Source organism: Oncorhynchus tshawytscha, linkage group LG14 (genome assembly GCF_018296145.1).
Source record: "Oncorhynchus tshawytscha isolate Ot180627B linkage group LG14, Otsh_v2.0, whole genome shotgun sequence".
In the NCBI taxonomy this organism is placed as follows: domain Eukaryota; kingdom Metazoa; phylum Chordata; class Actinopteri; order Salmoniformes; family Salmonidae; genus Oncorhynchus; species Oncorhynchus tshawytscha.
The window spans coordinates 18,840,503-18,861,593 of NC_056442.1; the positions used below are offsets into that span (position 1 = coordinate 18,840,503).

The window sequence follows — 21,091 nt, forward strand, 5'->3', positions numbered from 1 at the left end:
TACCTGGGGATGGAAGTGGTCTGGAGCCAGGGGATCTCTGGCACGGGGGGTAGCTGGGGTGCCTGTTCCGTTTGTAAACTTTAGGAGGATTTGGGCTGGAGGGCAGCAGGGACAGGCGGTCAGAGGGCTTCAAGGAGTCAAACGTCTCGGGCACTGGAGAGGGGACTTTCTCTGTCAATGAAAAGTTGAATGCAACAAATTCTTCAGAATACGGCATTGTTGAGGAAGAGCTTCCAAGTAAGCATTTATAGCTGCTGTACCCGTAACAAATAAAATGTAATCAATGCGTTTACATGCCGGCTACATACTAGACCAAATGTAGTGCAGTTTAAATTTGAATAATTAATAATGCAGTGATTCTGCATTCTGGCTCACACCTGAGATGGGAGTTAAAGGGCTGTGGGAGATGGTGCGGTTCTCCTCTGGAGGAGCACTCTTCAGGTCAGGCTCCACCACAGTGGGACGACACATCAGGATCCTGCAAGTGTAGACACAGCGCTTCCGGGCATCTAGAGTGCTCCAGTACACCCTGGAACACCTGCGGTGACAGAAACAAACCAATGAAAATCAGTCATGTTGCATTGACTCCTTCACATAAGCAGTGCGCACTGTGTGGTACTTACTGGTAGCCGACGGGGAAGAGTTTGCGCTCGCAATCTGAGAGCTCAGTCAGCATTCCAAGGCAATCGATTGTCATGGAGCCTGCAATGGAAGAAAGGAAGAGTTAAAAACCCTTAATCCAAGGAGGCTATTCAGAAACATGCTTGTTGGGCCAGCTAGTGTCTCAAAAAACTCCACGGAGACTCCTGGTCATTTCACTACTAGCAGCTGATTTACCAAATTCAAGGGCTTGATGATCAATTGAACATTTGAATCCGTTGTGCTGCCTAGCTCTGGAATAGATCAAATATGATCAGATAACGGTGGGGGGGTGCGTTTGGGACTCGACCATAGAGATCTCTATACATGGCTGTGAGGGGTTTGTATGAACATACACACACCTATCATCATGTGGATGTTCTCCGGCCGAATGCCGGTCAGGAACTTCCGCCGCAAGCTGATCCCCTCCAGGTCTACCAGGATCCTCCGCGTGACCTCGAAGCCAGACTCGGACACCACCTGGGCAAGGAAGTCATGCATTTCAAACAAAGTGCCCACAAGAACACCCTTCTCACTGTGACCTCATTTTGTCCCAAGCAGGAATATGGTTTCTATAGATAATGGTTGGGCTAAATGCATGCATGTTGTTTTTACCTTTTACGAGTAAGCCAGAGCATAAAATAAATAAAAAACTGACATAATAAAAATGGGTAGTTTATCTGTAAAGTTTTCGTATCTTATGTTCTAGATGTTTGTTTGTGTGTGATGCTGCAGGTGGGTAAGGGAGGTGGGCTGGAGAAGGGAGGAGTTCAGCTTTGCATCTCACCTCTCCTTTGATGAGGTCCCGGTGGCGCTGGCAGTAGACTTTCTTGTCCTCCAGGAAGACACAGTGGCGCTGCCGGGCACACATGAAGTGGTAGTTTCTAGTGCAGGAGGTCAGGCAGCAGCCCACTGTTGCGCCGGGACGCTGGCAGTTCTCGCAGCGCTGCCGAGAGGAAAACAAACGTCACAAGACAGATAAACAACAGCGACAAGGTCATTTTAGTAATAATAAATATACCATCAGTCTATTTTTTAGCAAGAGGGCATGCATAATAGAATGTGATGCATTAGGATCCCCATTAGTGACAGCTAGTCTTACTGGGGTCCGACATAACGAAGACAGAGACAAAATACTTCACAATTTACATACATTTAAAATCATTAACATGTAGTGTGTGTGTGTGTGCGCGCATATCTATCAGTTCCACATACAAGTCAGAACATACAGATAACAAGTAGGCCACATGGGGGAGAGGCGTTGTGCCGGGAGGTGTTGCTTTATTTGTTTTTTGAAACCAGGTTTGCTGTTCACTTGCACTACATAAGATGGTACGTTTCCTTGAATTTGTTCTAGACCTGTGAAAAGACCCCTGGTGGCATGTCTAGTGTGGTAAGTGTGTGTGTGTCAGCGCTGTGAGTAAGTGGACTACGCAATTTCAAACAATGTTTCTTATATAAAAATAAAAAAACAAGTATAGCAGTCAGTCTTTCCTCAACTCTTAGCCAAGAAACTGGCTTGCATAGAAGACACATGTGTAAGTGCAAATGTACAAGTACAATAGCAACATATTTTCAAGGGAAACATACACTACATGACCAAAAGTTTTCAGATACCCATTTGTCGAACATCTCACTTTAAAATCATGGGCATTAATAGAGTTGGTCCCCTCTTTGCGGCTTTAACAGCCCACACTCTTCTGAGAAGGCTTTCCAATAGATGTTGGAACGCTGCGGAGGGCACTTGCTTCCATTCAGCCACAAGAGCATTAGTGACGTCGGGTGATTAGACCTGGCTCGCAGTCAGCGTTCCAATTCATCCCAAAGGTGTTTGATGAGGTTCAGGTCAGGGCTTTGTGCAGGCCAGTCAAGTTCTTCCACAACCCTCTCGACAACCATATCTGTATAGACCTTGTTTTGTGCACAGGGGCATCGTCATGCTTTAACAGTAAAGGGCTTTCCCCAAACTGTTGCCACAAAGTTGGTAGCACAGAATATTCTACAATGTCATTGTATGCTGTAGCATTAAGATTTCCCTTCACCGGAACTAAAGGGCCTAGCCCAAAACCATGAAAAACAGGCCCAGACCCTTAATCCTCCTCTTCCAAACTATACAGTATACAGGTAGTGTTCTCCTCACATCTGTCAAACACAGATTTGTCCGTCGGGCTGCCAGATAGTGAAGCGTGGTTCATTACTCCAGAGAACACTTTTCCTCTGCTCCAAAGTCCAATGACAGCGAGCTTCACACCACTCCAGCTGACTCTTGGCTTTGTGCATGGTGATCTTAGGCTTCTGTGAGGCTGCTCGGCCATGGAAACCCCTTTCATGACACTCCCAACAAACAGTTATTGTGCCGACGTTGCTTCCAGAGGCAGTTTGGAACTTAGTAGTGAGTGTTGCAACTGACAGGATTTTTACATGCTATCCGCTTCAGCGGTCCAGTTTTGTGAGCTTGTTATGGCCTACCACTTCACGGCTGAGCTGTTGTTGCTCCTAGACATTATCACAATAACATCACTTACAGTTGACCGGGGCAGCTCTAGCAGGGCTGAAATTTGACGAATTGACCTGCTGGAAAGGTGGCATCCTACAACGGTGCCATGTGAAAAGTCACCGAGCACTTCAGTAAGGCCATTCTACTGCCAATGTTTGTCTATGGAGATGGCATGGCTGCATGCTCGATTTTATACACCTGTCAGCAACGGGTGTGGCTGAAATTGCCGAATCCACTCATTTGAATGCGTTTCCACATCCTAAATTAATATACACTATATATAAAAAAAAATGTATCCATGCTTTTGTCACTTCTAGGTTAGACTACTGCAATGCTCTACTTTCCGGCTACCCAGATAAAGCACTAAATTAACTTCAGTTAGTGCTAAATACGGCTGCTAGAATCCTGACTAGAACCAAAAAATGTGATCATATTACTCCAGTGCTAGCCTCCCTACACTGGCTTCCTGTCAAGGCAAGGGCTGATTTCAAGGTTTTACTGCTAACCTACAAAGCATTACATGGGCTTGCTCCTACCTACCCCTCTGATTTGGTCCTGCCGTACATACCTACATGTACGCTACGGTCACAAAACGTAGGCCTCCTAATTGTCCCTAGAATTTCTAAGCAAACAGCTGGATGCAGGGTGTTCTCCTACAGAGCTCCATTTTAATGGAATGGTTTGCCTCCTCATGTGAGAGACGCAAACTCGGTCTCAACCTTTAAGTCTTTACTGAAGGCTCATCTCTTCAGTGGGTCATATGTGTGTGTGTGTAGTCTGGCCCAGGAGTGGGAAGGTGAACGGAAAGGCTCTGGAGCAACGAACCACCCTTGCTGTCTCTGCCTGGCCGGTTCCCCTCTTTCCACTGGGATTCTCTGCCTCTAACCCTATTACAGGGGCTGAGTCACTGGCTTTACTGGGGCTCTTTCATACCGTCCCTAGGAGGGGTGCGTCACTTGAGTGGGTTGAGTCACTGATGTGATCTTCCTGTCTGGGTTGGCGCCCCCCCTTGGTTTGTGCTGTGGGCTATACTCGACTTTGTCTCAGGATGGTAAGTTGGTGGTTGAAGATATCCCTCTAGTGGTGTGGGGGCTGTGCTTTGGCAAAGTGGGTGGGGTTATATCCTTCCTATTTGGCCCTGTCCGGGAGTGTCCTCGGATGGGGCCACAGTGTCTCTTGACCCCTCCTGTCTCAGCCTCCAGTATTTATGCTGCAGTAGTTTGTGTCGGGGGGCTAGGGTCAGTTTGTTATATCTGGAGTACTTCTCCTGTCCTATTCGGTGTCCTGTGTGAATCTAAGTGTGCTCTCTCTAATTCTCTTTTTCTTTCTCTCTTGGAGGACCTGAGCCCTAGGACCATGCCTCAGGACTACCTGACATGACTTCTTGCTGTCCCCAGTCCACCTGGCCGTGCTGCTGCTCCAGTTTCAACTGTTCTGCCTTATTATTATTTGAACATCTTGGCCATGTTCTATTATAATCTCCACCTGGCACAGCCAGAAGAGGGCTGGCCACCCCACATTGCCTGGTTCCTCTCTAGGTTTCAGCCTTTCTAGGGAGTTTTTCCTAGCCACCGTGCTTCTACACCTGCATTGCTTGCTGTTTGGGGTTTTAGGCTGGGTTTCTGTACAGCACTTTGAGATATCAGCTGATGTACGAAGGGCTATATAAATAAATTTGATATACAAAAGAAAGAATATACCTCTAGTATGAATATGTATTTAGGATCATAAGTCTTACCAACTGTTTCCCTCGGATTACGGCCATGTGTACGTTTTTCAGAGAGCCATCGTCATCCTCAAACACCTCGGCTGACCACAGGGCACAGTTCACATGGGTCCACTCGTTCTGCCCGATGTACAGCAGCCTGCCGCCCTCCTGCAACCAGATGCACAAAGTACTTAGAAAACACTAAGACATATTTCAGTAACAGGGAATGCGACCAAGAGCTGTACCACAACTAATAGCGACTGTTTAGCACAACTTTTACTTACGTTGATGTGATCATCTCCATACTTGAGACACAGCACACACTGGCGGTTGTCGCTGACGCCAGGGGGTGGGAGCAGCTCAGGACTGTCTTCACGGCTCAGGTCTGAGAGAGATACAAGAATGTCACAAACACATCAGCGTCATTTCCTGCAACTGAAATGTTATCAGAAAGTGTATCAATTGCATACTTAGTGTAGGAGTGTATCCCAAATGGCACCATATGAATAGTGCACTACTATGGTCCCGGGGCGTTGCCCTTGGTGTTGCCCTTTACTTGTGTTGAGTAGACTCACCGTGGAACATAGGGAGAGGTGGAGGAAGTAGAGGTCTGAGCGGAGGGGGGGAGTTGGGAGAGTCTGGCTCTACGTGGGTCTTGGAGCAAGGGGCCGGGATGATCTTCTTCCTGAGGGGCTGCTCGGCACGGGCGATCTCCTCGCGCTCCTGCCACTGGGCATAGTTGTGGTCCAGAGAGGGGGGCAGCACGGCATTGGGGAGGAGGCCACTGCTGCAAGACATGTATAGACTCAGACCCTGTTTGAATTCATCCTTCCTGCCGTGTTAAGATTGGAGAAAGCAGGTTTTCTACTGCATTGATTTCACCAATTATGTCAATTTAGATCAGTGAACACAGTACTTCACAGTAAGAATATTTGAACAGGGTCTAACACATTGAGTGCAATAATTGCACAGGTCACACACAGAACCTGTTTTACCCCAAGTAACTCTAACCCAAAGCAGTGAATTCGGTCGATATTCAAGAGCATAAACGATCCAAAATGTAAACCCATTTCCAAACTGCACCGTTTATCATCTACTGAACGACTGACTACTTCAGTTAACAACTTTAATGAGCCAAAACACAAAAAAAGTCCAGGTAGCACATAACAGGTAGCACATAACAGAGCCCATCAGATATTTATGTAGTAGGTTCCGTTTAACTAATATACATGGACTCTAATTGAACAATTACTTGTTAGTTTACAACCGTACAATTTATGCTCCCCACATATAAAAACCACAAGACTGTCAGAAAGGTTTGAACCCAAGATGGTAATTTTGATGACTCATGGTGAGCCTACTGTAGTCTATTGTACCATGTAAGCTGGCGCACACAAGTTGTACTTCATGTTTGTGTGAAAAACAGCTGTGAGGATTTTTCTACAATATTCACAACAGACAATTACAATCAAAGAATAAAAATGTTTAAAAAAATAAAATCACATTTTATTAATTACATATGGAAAAACGTATTTGAGTCAGGCCAGCAGCAGATGAAACAGAAAGTGAATTGTCACATGGCCAAAGCATTGCATTCCGGTTTAGCCCACCATCCGCACACCGACAGTTTCGGGACCAATACAGAAACTACTCGTTTCCTATAGGCTTGTACCATCTATATTATGACAGCACCTGCAGTTAGCTACCAACGGCTGGCAGACGTGTTAAATTGGTTATTTTAGTGTTAAGTGATATTTCGATGGAAGACACGAGCTAAATGCGGTAGCTTTACAGCTAGCATAGAGGTTGTAAACTAGCTCTTTCACTTACCCGGTGAAACCTTGAACAATTCTCTGTCTCTGCTGGCTGTTTGTAACACTTTATAAACCACGTTGTTGGTAGCGAAAGCATCCACTTTGAAAAAGCAATGTTTCGATGAAGCCCCCCCTTCCATTGTTGAAAGCCATGGAGGTTCTCAATGATGAAATGTGCCCCGCAGATTGACGAGTAGATGCCCAATTAGCCCGCCTCATTCTTACAAATGTATACCACTTTTTAAGAAGTGTCTCATTTGCGTGGCCATAGAGGCAGATACTCACATTTGCATAGCAAGTGTTGCTACACCCTACTACCACACAAAGCTTGGCCATCTTGAATACAAAAGCAATTGCTAGCTAAGCCCCATACTACTAGGCAACAACTTTTTTTTAAACCCACGAGTATATGAAGGGTAAGCATGGATTTGTATTTCCTCACTGTGTAACGCTGACCGCGGTACGTTGTGTGAATATTTCTGAAGTTGAAGCAGATTTGGAAAAAAACAAACCCAACTTTTAGAACAATATTATATTATAGTATTATAGAAAATAAAAAAGCATTTAAGAGCTTTCCATTTGGGAATGTTTTCCAAGTTACTATATGTGTTTCTGGCATTGAGAAAGACGCTACATGCCCTTAAATATTTAAATTAACAATTGGCGGTTGAACAGAGGGACTAAAATGGCGCATCAAACGGTTGGGCGACCGCAGAGGAGTGTTCAAAGCTCATATATCAAAAAGGGACACGGGGTGGCCCCTTTCTCACAATGGAAATGGGAGCATGCACAATGCATGAGCTATGGAAAGATGATATCCAGGCACTGGGGAGCAAGAGGAGAGGAGAACATAGATTGACCTGAGGAGCCCAGTCTGTCAGTGTCATTTGTTTGCACAGATGCTCCCATGCCTTGTAGGCCCCTATGTATCAGAGAGTACTTGAAAAGTTCACTTAAAATGGGATTAAAACCTTATGGTATGGGGCAAATAAGAAGCCATCTCTTGATTCATCAAATCTACTGTTACACATGAATTGAGTTAGTCAATATGAATCATCAATGTGACAGGCAGCATGTGTACCGATCTATTGGTCTTGTGTAACCTCATTGATATGTTGATGTTCACACTCACTTGATGGAGAATTTGTGCGTTTCCCAGAATCGGGACTCCTTGACTTTGAACCAAGGGAACACACGCTCCATTTGCTGCAACAGAGACAGGGGGAAAATAGATGTTAAAGGCCCAGTGCAGTCAAACAGATTATTCTGTGTTTTATACACATTTCCACACTATGACGTTGGAATAATACCGTGAAAGTTAAGCTAATGTCCTTTTAGTGTAAGAGCTATTTGAAAAGACCACCTTAAATGTAAGCCTGTTTTGGTGGGATGGGAGTTTTGGCCTTCCATGGTGATGTCACCATGCAGTAAATTAGTTAGACCAATAAGAAAGAGTTCCAAACCTCTGCCAATAACAGCTAATTTTCAGTTTCCCCTTCCCCACTCAGACCACTCTGACAGTCATAGCAAAATGTATGCTTGAGAAATTGCTCTTTGCTAATAACCTATTGTTGACCATTTTCATTGAAAATATAGTAAGGTACTTTATTGTTACACAGAAATTATTTGATATTGACATAAAAACAGCTGCATTGGTCCTTTAAAAAAGGTTCAGTCTAAGACCTGGGCATTTGTTCAATAGTTGAAGAATGAATATAACTTATGGGTCAAGAGCTTAGCACCACTGTCTTACCATACCCCCAATAAAATCACTCAAATGGCAACAAAAGAAAACAATGTATAGCTTCAAAAGATGTTTATAACCATCATGTAAATATTGTATAATGTCAGTGCATCCATAGCAATGTCTATTAACTGGAGAATTACATCTCACCTGCCGTTGGGCTGAAATAGACTGAGGACTCTGGCTTTAACAGCTATAGCTGCATCCCAAATTGCACCTTAAACAGAGCCGTATGGCTCCTGGTCAAAAGTATAACCCTACTATTTGGGAAGCAGCCTGTGTCTACCAGTGGATTCAATCAGGGTGAATACTACTACTGAAGCTGAGCAAGTTCTCCATAGGCTATCCTCACCCGGATAAAGAAGGACTTGACCATGCTATTGGCTTTCCTGTTCTCTGGCTGCCCGCCGTCTGAGTTGATGGCCGTCTGGATGATCTTCACTATGTCGTCACTGAACTCAAGCTGAAATAGAGAAAACACCACACCGAGTGACACACTGCCTTCTATCTCATACCTCCCCCCCTCTCTGAGGGTGAACTGCGTTTGAACTGAGCGAAGAGAGTTCCCCAGGGCTGAGCAACCATGCCCCTACTCGGGTGTCTGGATGATGTGGCTGTGTATTCATACACACATAGCTAGTGTTATCACGCAATGCTGGGCGGATGCTGATAGGATGAAATAATTGAAATGGACTGAGACGACAGTCTGAAAATATCAAAGCTTTCGCAGCGGGAAGCTGACTGAATGTGTTTCGAAGGCGTGAGGTTGTGAGAGTACACGAGTGGGACGTGATTTTAGACTCACCACAGACTTGTAGCGCCCCGCGTCCAACTTCTTCTCCACCGACTCCAGGTCGAGGGGGGAGTCATTGGGGGGCACGACCTCAGTCAGGACCGGGGGGTCTGGCCCCTCGGGGGAGCGTCGGGTGGGTAAACTCTCCGTCTCAGGGTTCAACTCAGGCGGCTTCATCACAGCCTAACGAGAGATGGGGGGGGGGTTTACATCTGTTCATGTGCTCTCGCCTTACACTTCACAGACAAACAAAGGTATAATCTGTAGGGCCAGGTGTTTTTCATGTGACCAAAAATAACAAACTCTAGGCACTAGTTATAGCTGACATTCCAGGGCCAAGAGGTTTTCCTGACCCTGTCACATGAGCAGGAAAAACTTGGCCAGGTTCTACCAAACAGCCAGAGCTTTAAGTCTTTCCCATCTTGGTCAGGAAAAACCCCCGGCCCTAAACATGCAACACAATATCCCCTTCTCACAGATATCCCTTCTCCTCACCTGTCTATAGCGGAGCAGGTGTGTGGAGGTGCGGGAATTGAGCAGCGCGGTGAGGACCCTGCGCACCAAGCCCTGCAGCTCCTTCTCCAAGGCCGTCCTCCACTCGGCCGGCTGACGCTTCGTACAGCTGGTGCAGGTGTAGGCCACGTTCTCTGGCAGATTCGACAGCAACTCGTACATCTCATCTAGTAGTGGGAGACAAGGGAGTAGAAGGGGAGGTTGACTTTTTACACTCATTTATCGGTTGGTTATCCGTCGATTCGCCGTATCAAAAGTGTTGATTTACTTCCATGCGAAGTAAATGACTACAGAAAGACATTTTACAAGTGTTTTGGGGTATATCAACAGAAGTTGAAATTGATAAACACATTTAAGTAGTGAACATACAGCAGCCAAAAGAAAGAATGGTGCAGAGTTCAAATCTGTATCGCTTCATAACAGGAGAGGTGTTGAGAAACAGACAGACTGAAAGAGGACATTGTTTCCAGTGAGTCGAGTTGTGAAACAAGAGCGCCCGCTAACCTGTGAGGTTCTCACACTTGGAGTGGACCCAGTGGTCGCATCTCCCACACTGCATCATCTTGCTGTCGTAGTCGTCGTCATCATAGCACTTATCGCAAAGGGGGCAGAAGTTACCTGGAAAACACAAGTCATTGTGTCATAGAAAGCTACTACACACACACACTCTTCCCCCCAAAACCCAACTCTTTTCATATTACTGAGACAGATGGCAGGGTCGTGTTCATTAGGGACCAAACAAAACTAGACTGACTGAACGGGCTACCTGGACTTTGCCAACAAGAAACATGTGTGCTCTTAACTTATTTTTTAATATAAAATCTTAATTTATAGTCCTGCTTGTGAGTTACCTTTAGCAAAGAGTTTAGCACAGTCATGACATCGGGAGAAGTCCTGTGACCACTGGGCGTCCCAGGCCTTCCCAGGTTTTGTGGCTCCACAACTCTTACAGCGCACACACTTGGTGCAGATCTGGACACAACAAGGGCACAGAGGAGAGACAATTCATGACAAATGAATATGGTTAAACAAAAAGGCAGTCGATATGAAATAAACGTTAAATGTCTCCAGGGTGCAGTTACTGCCTAATCCTTACCCTAAAAACATATCCAATTTTCATCCCTACAACCTAGCCTTAACGTTTGGGTCTACTTGCCCGAATATACACTAACAAAAAAACAAAACATTTTAGTGCTTGGATGAGGAAGGATGACGTGATGCATACCCAGACCCGTTTCTTCTTGGTGGGTCTGGTGGGATGGTTGGGTCCCAGGCACTCAGGGTGGTAGCTGTTTCGGCACTTCTCACACTCCAGAAGTTGCTGCTTGGGGAAGAAGAGGTGGAGACAAGCAAGTTAGCAATCTAATTACCCTGGCCTAAAACATAAATCTCTACCTCTTGGTGGAAGACATTGAATAGAGCCAGACAAAACAGGGATAGTGATAAACCAAATAACATATTCTCAAACCCCTAATAGCCTTTGTTACTCAGAATCAAATCGTTCGAAAGGGAGAGCCTTACTTTAGTCTTCTGGTGCTGGAGGCCACAGGTATGGCAGAAGCGACAGCGGCGACAACACCAGTTCTCCCACTGCTCCTCCAGAGGGCGCTCAGTCTCCCCTAAGCAGAAGAGATGGAAGGGCTCACAGCACACCTGGCAGAAGACAAACTGGAGGAGGATAAGAGGGAGGAGAGTCAGTGCAGCACAGTCAGTACGGTTGAAATTAATAAAATGGGTACTAAAGTAGGATGTGGTTATAAAACAGGTATTGGACATACCGACAGTATGGGGGGGGCTGCAGGGGTGCTTGCTACACCACCGGTTATAACTATAAATTAACTATCTAAGATGTGCCAAATAAATTATATCCAGCTCAGGGCTCTAGCTATGCATTTAGTTTGCTAACTTGCTAGTTAAGTGGCTAGATCAAGCTTCTTGGTTACAGCGGAGACAATCAATCCACTCCTAGATTAAGATCCATGTTGCTTAAAATTGCTTTGGTAATACAGTATACCCCGGTATGAAAAATCGGTATACCGTCCAACCGTAGTCGTAGCCTTTGATATGTCATATGTTGAATGCTTGAAGTGGGCCCGCTGGTGCTGGTACAACCCCATGATAGACCAGCGGCATGTCCAGGGGGGTGTTCCACCATGTTGTTAGACGAGTAGCTCACTTTATTCAATTCTTATTTTTAAATACAAAGAAGTGCTCCTTTTCCCTCATTTTGAGAGCGAGGCCAACCTGTTCTCACCTTTGTTGTTATGTGTGAGTGAGAGGGTGTGCACAGGAGTAGAGAGAAAGAGGCTCCCGTGACTCACCTCGACGTTGCCACTGCTGGCACAGAGGAAGCAGACGACCCGTGGAGTGATTGGCACGGAGGTGAGGAGGCTGAGGCCGCCCGTGGCCCACACGTTTTCCACATCATGGTCCTTCTTAAAATCTACTCTGATTCTGTGCACTCCGTCGCTGGGCACTTTCTGCTTGGCGGTGCCCCCAGTCGAGGGAGTGCTCAGCAAGTTTAAAGTACTGCTCTCAGGTTTGGTGGCTAACGGCTTCTGCTGCTAGGGAGAGGGAAGTGGATGAGAGAGGGGTCAGGGATGAAGGCCAAGGGAGCATGCATGGGACTTATGGAACATAAATTGTATATCATTTTATTGTCCATCCAAAGATAGACATTTGCCTTTGGCATCGCCTTACAAAAAGGGAACTGCAGAACATACCTTCTCTTTTGGTTTGGTGGGTTTAGGTTGTGGCTGGACAGAGCGAGGAGTCTGTTTCTTCATTTGCTTCCCTTCGGGTGCTGAGGGGACACAGGTTATAAGAGTACCAACAATAGCTATGCCATTTAGAGCAAATCAGTGCTTTTCAACAGAGAAATGCAATTATATTATTTCATAGTGTTAACAGCAGGGTATACTAGTGTGCAAGGGAAAACACAATGGAAAACAGCTATTTTCTAGCTATTTCACAAAGGGGTAATCCTAACCATTACAATATGGCTCCTCCTACCTGTGTCTGTGATGGGTGTGGCCAAGCACTGCTGCTGTGGCTTCCCCTTGGCTTCTGTGGGTGGAGACTTGGGAGCCCCTCCTCCCTCCTTTTTTGGAGGCCCCTGGGTGGGCTGGGGCCTCTGCTGCGGGGGCTGGGGTGTTGGTGGGGAGGGGGAGCTCTGGGGTGAGGAAGAAAAAGGGGAGGAGGGAGGGGTGGGCTGCTGAGGCTTTCGTTCCTTCCTACTAGCAGCACCCGTGGGTGCCGTTGCAAGATGTTTCTGGTCTTGCCCAAGGGCGGTGGCGCAGCTGGGGGTCTGGGGGCTGGTTGTTTGGGAGGGTAGGATTCTCAGCTGGGGGGACTGCAACTGTGGCAGCGGCTGTTTATGCTTCTCCTCACCTGGCTTCGGGGGAGGGGCTTCACTCTTTTTATGAGGGGGCTCCTCCTTCAAAGGGGGTGGGGCCGGTTTGAGACTAAACTCAGCGCTTGTTGGGTCCTTGACAGGGTGTAGCACCTCCTTTTTTTCTGACAGTTTGTTCTTCTTGTCTTTTTTGCCTAAAAATACAAATGATGCAATCCCATCAATTACACTGAGAACTGAAGACATTGTGGATTTATGGAAAAAGGTTTTATTAAAAGACACCGACCTTTCCCTTGCTTCTGGAGAAAAATCTTGGAAGGCATCCACTGCAAGTTCTGACACTTTCGGACCCTGTGACGTACACGCATACAGTCAGTCACATATTTAACATTGTGGCGTTAAATGAGCGAGACTGCGGAATCGCTCAACTCAACATAACGGGATTCTCATACTTACTTGCAACACTGCTTCTTGATATTGCGGCCCCCGAACTTGGGCTTGTCCAGGCAGTTGGTGCAGACTCCGCAGTCCTCAGGGACCTGGCAGCCAGGACACTGCCCGCAGCGCCGCGACCGCCGCCCCTTCCTGGGCACCGCCCCTCCCTCCTGGATAGTCTTGGTGTGCCTCATCACAGGCTTGATGGGAGGGGACTGGGGTTCCGCCTCTTCCGAACCCGCCACTGAAGATTTGTCTATGGTGGGGGTGGGGAGACATTTGCAGCACACTATGGTGACACTCAAAATGTCCCAATTGGAAATAGGAAAATCACTCTTGAAACGCCGTACCAGGCCAGAAACATATGAAACAGAATAAGGTATGGTCCTTACCCTGAAACACCATGACGTCATTGATGTGTTCGGGGAGCATTTGAGTATGCGAGTGGGTCATACTTCATTACAAATATTCAAAAAGGGGACGTGCCCGTTTAACGCGGATCTTACCATCATTCCCCATGGAAGACAGGATCTTTTCTCTCTCCTCCCACGGCAAGGCACTGAGGGTGGGCATGTCGTCGGGGAACACGGCCCGGTTGCGGCCCAGGGCCACAGCGGCACGCCGACACACGTGCTTGATGCGCGGCCCTCGCACCGACGTCTCCGAAGAGTCGCTCTCTTGGCTCTGGCAGAGCAAAGCCAACGATAAACACAGTATAACGTAACTTGATCGAGTTGAAGTGCCCAAATTCTGGGACTGTGTATTTCCAAGTACTTTTTAATTTAAAAAAATTAAAAAGACATCTATATTAACTCTTATAAATCAGTCTCTGAAGGGGCAACTCTAATAGGGTTGTATCGTGGGAACGGAAACAAAATATGAAGCAGACTTAGTTGATGCAAAAAAAACACAGCCTTCTGTTATCACCCAGTGACACGTTAATTTTCCAAGCTATTGCCCCTCTATACAATATTTTACATACAGCAGGTTATTAAAAGGACTGTAGAGTTCAGTCTGCTTCAAATTTATTTTTGTGTGGTGGAAGAATCAGGTATCACCATAGTGGTATCGTGACAGCTCTAATCTGTAAACCATCTTTCTCTAGGCCCTCTTCCCTCAACAGATACACATCTTTGTTTTCTGAAGGAGAGTACTTCAACAGAATTTGTGCACAGCTGTCTGCATAATGTACAAGGTGGCTTGGCAGAATTCCCCTTCTATAACCCCCTTTCAGGGAGATTCCAGCTATCAAGTTTCAGTCTGTGTTCAAAACACTCACAATGCTATTTATGGCAGCAAAGATTCTCAGAATCATGTCAAATGATTTTATCGTGGTTATGTTGAGACAGCGATGAGACAAAATAAACCAACAGAAATAGCTTAGTCAGTGAAGGGGAGAGGAACAGGGGGAGAAAGAGGGGAACTAACCTGAACTTTAGGATGGTCTGGAGACTTCAGTGACTTGCTCTTCTCGATCTTGAACAACTGCGCTTTGGCCTTCTTCAGCAGGCCCGCCACCCGCTTGTCGGCCACAGGCAGCTTCTCGGCGTGCGCCAGCATGGAACCCAGTGACGGGGCAGCCAGGGGCTTCTTGCTCCCGGTCTGCCCCAGGGGAAGGCCTGTCTGCTGGGCAGGGGCACTTGTTTTCTCCTTCTCCCCAGGCTCAGCCTCTGGCCCCCTCTCCAAGGGCCGGGTCTTTTTGGAGGCGCGGCCCTTGGTCAAGATAAGGGGAATAGAGGAGTGGACTGCAGCCCTTTCTACAGGTGCTGCCTCTGTACCCGAGTCCACGGACACAGACTTCTTCCTCCCAGGTGTCTTTTTAGGAGCACCGGAGGTCAGAGACTCTTCCCCGTCCCTCCCCTCCACGGCAAACAGGCTGGGGGTCGTATTAAGAGAGGCGTCTGGAGTGGACGCCTTCCCTCTCCTCTCCCAATCTTTTCTACCTTCCCTTTTGTTCTCTTTCTCACGCTCTCTGCTTTTCTCAGTCTCCCTTTCCAGCTCCTTGACTGGAGCCGAGTCCCGGGAAGCAGAGGTGCTCCTCTCTCTCCCCCCTTTCCCGGCACCGCGGCCCGTCTCCTGGGGGCTGGAAGTGAAGAGTGGGAAGAGTTGGGAAGAGGAGGAAGAGGCTGAGTTGCCGCCTGTACCGCCACCAAGGCTCCCGGCTGCTCTGTGTCCGTCAGAGGAGGAAGGCCCATGTGAGGAGAGGCCCAGGGAGCCCGGTGAGAAGGTAGTGAAAGGAGCAGGCGTTAAGGCACTAGTGGGCAGAGAGCTGGAGGAGCTACAGGTGCTGCTGGCACCAGTGGAGACAGAGCCTGTCAGCAGACACAGTTCAGAGGGGGCCTTTCCTGGCGGGGCCCCTGGCTGGCTGCTCCGCGTGGTCATGGAGTGTGAAGGAGACCGGGGCTGACAACGCAGGAGTCCCAGGGTCTTCCTCCTCCTGCGTCTCACCGACCGGCCCGACTTGGGGGAGGCCTGGAGGGGAGACAGCGATCCCGGGCTGCTCCCCGATGACGACTGCAAGGTGACCGACTCAAAGATGCGCGAGTGCGCCTCGCTGGGAGTAAAGCGTGGGGCGCGCAGCAGCGGGCTGCGCTTCTGGAGCGGTGACTCGAAGCGGGACGAGGGGTGCTGCTGGTGGTGGTGGTGGTGGTGCAGTGGGGAGAACAGGCGGGTGCCCGCTCCGGACCCACCACCTGGCGCGGGGTAACCCGCTGGAGCAACCCCTCCGGCACCATGGGGCATTAGACCTACGTCTTGGGCAGTGAGAGGGGGAGGGCGGAAATTGTCAAAGATGGGCTTGCGGATAAGGCCCTCCTTGGCGTACTTAGCGGAGGAGAAGTACTGCTGCTCGGTGCGAGACCGTGATGTCCAGCGGAAGGTGGGCTCTCTCAAGATGGACCTTCGCTTGTCTTGCAGGCTGGAGAGCACCAATGACGGGCCTTGGCGAAACGGGTGGGGCAGGATCCAAGGGGAGTGGGGGTGATGCTCCACTGTAATGGAGCCTGACTGGGCCTGCAGCGGGGGACTAAGGAGAGGGGGAGGTGGGGGGAAGAGGAGGCACCCTGTTGAGAGTTGGACATCAAGACTCCTGTGGCCGGACTGATGATGGCCTTCTTCCCTCCGGTGGCCAGGCTGCCTCTTCCCCTTGCCCCAAGGCTGCCCCTGCCCACACCCTGGCCTCTGCGGCCCCGCCGACCCCTCTCAATCAGCACCCGCTGCTCCGGCTCGGGCTCCGACAGCGGCCTGGAGGTGTGCAGCAAGTCCCCCTCCCTCTCTCCCTGGGAGGACGGGGAGTGGTCTCGCTCGGACAGGGCCTGAGTGCCCTCCGAAGCCTGGGAGTCGCACGAAGAGTCGTCCAGGCTGGGGCTGCTGGAGCGGGACGACTCGCCCGAAGAGAGCTGGGAGGAGTGCTGGGACATGGCGCTGGAGCCACACGAGGCAGCGCTGCTGCTGAAGCGCCCGTTGCTGGTGCCGTTGTTGCAGCGGTTGTTGAGCAGACTGGCCGCCACGGCAGTAGCACTGCTGGCTGCGATGGTGGCGGGGGGAGGGATGGTGTCGACCGGAGCTGCGGTCACGGCTGTAGCAGCGGCGGTAGTAACTGCCGCTGTAGACGCCCGCATGGGGGAGGAGGCCGGGGCAGGCTGGGGGGCAGCGACAGGGTGCGGGACAGCATCAAACCGTGCCATCTTCATGTGGGGGTGAGGGGCCCCGAAGCTGCCCTCGTCCTCGATGAAGCGCTTTGGGGTTTTGATGATGCGCAGTGAGACGGTGCTCACCACGGGCATGATGAACTGCCTGATGTTCTTCAGCTGCGTTCTCCTCCTCTTCCGGATGCCTGCCTCCATGCCTGCCACCCCCTGGCTTCCTATGGCCACTGCCTCCTTCTCTAACAGTTTCTTTTTCTGCGCACCTTTCTTAGCGCGCTGCAGCAGCTGCTTGGCAATTGCGGCGTCAGTGCGTTTGGAGGGGGGAACGATCCGTACGGGGTTGACGTGGCGAGGGCTGGTCCTCAGGTTCAGCGGCCTGCCCAGCTTGGAAGGAGAGGATTCGGCGAGCGGGCTGGAGGGCGGGGAGGAGCTGTGGACGTCGGGGCTGTCGTCGTCCTCAGCAACGTGGGACGCCCTGAGCTTAGACTGCTGTTGAGGAGTGTGGGGGTCCCTATATCTGTCCCGGCGGACCCTGAAAGCCTTTTGTTTGGTTTCATCTGAACCAGAGGCCTGGGCAGCAGCGGTGGCAGCCTCGGCTTTGCGGCGCTCGGCAGAGGGAGGCCGTCCTCGTCTGCGCCGAGGCACGCCAGACACCGGCAAACATTTCCTGGCGATGGCCTTGAGCCGCGACTTGAGCGGGCTCAGTTTGATCTCGCGCAGCCGCTTCAGTTTGGTCACCTTGGACACGCGGCTCGCTTTGAGAGGCTTGGCCTCTGTGTCGTGCTGCATGGAGCCCAGAGGCGTTCTCTTTGTGGCCTTCCTCGCTTTCCCGTCCTCGGCCCTGTCCTTGCGATGTTCAGCTGTGGAGGCGTGCTCCTGCCCCACCTGCCTGCTGTCATTGTTGTTGGCTGCATGGCTGCGAGCCTCCCAACTCCTCTGTGTGACAGAGGCTGGAGGACGGCCTCTCCTCTTCTCTCCGGAGCCAGGCGGCCTCCCCGGCAGCCGCTTGGCCTTCTCCGAAAGCCGTTCCTGGCCCTCAGGTTTCCCCAAGACAGACGAAGGGGAAGGGCCGGCGCCTGCGCCCCCTTTCTGTGCAGTCAGGGCTCGTGGGGGTCGGCCTCTGGGCTTCTTCTCCTGCGTGGGAGTAACTGGTATAAAACAGAAACAGAATGGGTTTCAAATAAGTGGGGCTGAACTACAAAACACTACTTCTAAGAGAACGAGATATTGATTGTGATTGTGTGTGTACACACACAAAACTATGTGAACACCTACTAGATGTTGGAACATTGCTGCAAGGACTTGCTTCCATTCAGCCACAACAGCATTAGTGAGGTCGGGCACGGATGTTGGGCGATTAGGCCTGGCTCGCATTCGGCATTCCAATTAATCCCAAAGGCGTTCGATGGGGTTGAGGTCATGTCTCTTTGCAGGCCAGTCAAGTTCTTCCACACCGATCTCGACAAACCAGGCCTAATCACCCAGCAGTGCCCTTCACTAATGCTCGTGGCTGAATGAGAGCAAGTCCCTGCAGCAATGTTCCGACATCTAGTGGAAAGCCTTCCCAGAAGAGTGGAGGCTGTTAGAGCAGCAAATGGGAAACCAACTCCATATTAATGGCCATTATTTTGGAACGAGATGGACGAGCAGGTGTCCCCATACTTTTGGTCATGTAGTGTACATAAATAAAATCATCTCACCTGCCAACGCCCTTGGCGGACTCTGTTTTTGTCGGTGTTCACTGACTGTTCCAAACCCTCCAAATGCTCCTTCCTATGGAGGGAAAATACAAGAAACACATGAAATATGGCCAAAATGTTTTCCGAAATACTTCAACTGAATAAATGTATTATTTTTCATTTTTTTACAGGTCAAAGTGATGAGTGATGAACAGATTCAGAATTCAAAAGGCTCCACCCAAACCAATGGTCAGGCCTAGCTCTACACTTCAGTCATCCCATACTGAAACTACTCAAAAACAAGGACAGAGTTTAGTCCCCTTGACAATAACGTCAGTCCAGTCTTACATTCGCCTGGCTGCTGACTCATTCCAGTTGGGTTCCAGTCATTTCGTTTCCCTATGCTTTCCAGATTTGCTGCCTAAAGCGGATGGACAAGGCTCAGTCAGAATGCTAGACATTCTCAATTTGAAACTGTCCAACTCAGAGCTGAGTAACAGACGGTGCCGCTAAAACCACAAGTCAGCAAAGTGTGTTTAAATAATTTCTAACTTGTTAGTTTGTACTACCATGTGGGTTTTAGCTTGCTTGAGCCTGCTAACTGAGTGTTAATTTACCTGTTTCCATACATTTCATTTTAAAACATTTTACAAAGGAGTTGTTTAATCTAACTGCTTAACGATTAATCTGTGCATGGAATTGTTTTGTTTTTTAACAAAAAAAAGTATAATCCTTACAGGAAAATGCCACGGGCACTGTCAGATGTGTGGAGACATTTTACTGCAGTTAATGTAGAAGGAAAAGCTGTGTACATTTGCAAATACTGTGACAAATCACATGTGAAGAAGGCCAGATTATGCATCTTTGCAAAGTGCATAAAGTTCCCTCAGCGCTCACAACAAGCAACCTCTGACAAAAGTCCCTCTACTTCTATTTGAGGTGAAAATTATGAATCAGCCACCTTATCGATAGCAACAGCTCATGATCCTCCTGGAATCCAAAGGTTTTTTTGACTCAATGGAGGAACCCAGTCAGAGAAATGCTAATGAAAGGTCTTGCTCGCACTGTCCATGCAACTGGTTCACCTCTGATGCTACAGGCAATGTGTCTTGGAAGCGATTTCTGAATTTTCTTTATTCAGCATACACCCCTCCAACCAGACATGCTTTATCTACTCATTTGCTGGATGTAGGGTTCAAGTGAAGGTCAAGCAAATCAGAGAAAGCAGACTGTATTGCAATCATCTGATGGGTGGTCAAATGTTCGTGAGCAAGGAATAATTAACTAGATCATCTTCACCCCTCAACCGTTATTCTACAAGAACAGACACACCGGTCTCTACATTGAGGATGAGCAGAAGGCAGTCCATGACCTTGGACCACAGAAGGTATTTGCACTGGTGACAGACAATGCTGCGAACATGAAGGCCTCTTGGTCAAAAGTGGAAGAGTCCTACCCTCACATTACACCGACTGGCGGTGCTGCTCATGCATTGAATCTGCTCCTTAAGGACATCATGGCACTGAAAACAATGGATACACTCTACAAGAGAGCCAAGGAAATGGTTAGGTATGTGAAGTCATCAAGTTATAGCAGCAAAGTGAGAAGAGCACCACATTAAAGGTCCCCAGCAACACCCGTTGGGGTGGTGTTGTCATCATGCTTGACAGTCTCCTGGAGGGGAAGGAGTCGCTCCAAGAAATGGCCATATCAGTCTGCCGATATGGACAGTCCCATCAAGAGGATCCTCCTGGATGATCTATCTTGGGAGAGAGTGGTATGCAACCTGAAACCTATAGCAGTAGCCATTGCACTGATTTAGGGAGACAATGCCATCCTGTCTGAAGAAATCCATACTGCCCTGCCCACTTCACTGTTGCTCCAAGCAGACGAAACCACAGTTCTGAAATACATCAAAAAACATGAAGACTTTTGAGTTTTTGCATCAGAGGGGAAATTCTCTTTAAATAGTGAGGAGTATTGTTTGGTAACTACAATTCTTTGGTAGGTACATTTTTCTGAACATAACTGGAAGATGTTCTAGCCAAGAGGTGTTTTGCAAACATATGGGCATTAATTCACTCGTTTCCAATTTGTTCTGTATCCCGAGAAGGTACCAAACAAATTAATCATATCAAGAATAGCTGGGATACTAGCTTGGGGTTCTGTTACATAGAGGAGAATGTCACCTGCGTATAGTGAAATCTTATTTAGACTATCTTTAGTATTATAGCCGTGTATTGCTGCATGAGATCTGATCACCTGAGCAA

General features: G+C 48.6%; 1 protein-coding gene across 1 annotated transcript in view; it reads right to left on the reverse strand.

Moving 5' to 3' along the window:
- The window catches only part of LOC112266726 (histone-lysine N-methyltransferase 2A), a 43,756-nt gene that overhangs the window by 12,089 nt on the left and 10,576 nt on the right, over positions 1-21,091 (reverse strand). The window contains 25 exon segments of the mRNA XM_024444459.2: positions 4-171; positions 378-538; positions 624-702; positions 1,002-1,119; positions 1,427-1,585; positions 4,875-5,012; positions 5,129-5,229; positions 5,420-5,631; positions 7,791-7,864; positions 8,755-8,865; positions 9,208-9,378; positions 9,691-9,875; positions 10,213-10,326; positions 10,560-10,680; positions 10,934-11,032; positions 11,230-11,376; positions 12,030-12,272; positions 12,432-12,511; positions 12,721-13,254; positions 13,347-13,411; positions 13,517-13,751; positions 14,002-14,179; positions 14,924-16,545; positions 16,548-18,290; positions 18,843-18,915. Of these exon segments, the coding sequence (XP_024300227.2) occupies positions 4-171; positions 378-538; positions 624-702; positions 1,002-1,119; positions 1,427-1,585; positions 4,875-5,012; positions 5,129-5,229; positions 5,420-5,631; positions 7,791-7,864; positions 8,755-8,865; positions 9,208-9,378; positions 9,691-9,875; positions 10,213-10,326; positions 10,560-10,680; positions 10,934-11,032; positions 11,230-11,376; positions 12,030-12,272; positions 12,432-12,511; positions 12,721-13,254; positions 13,347-13,411; positions 13,517-13,751; positions 14,002-14,179; positions 14,924-16,545; positions 16,548-18,290; positions 18,843-18,915 (6,931 nt within the window).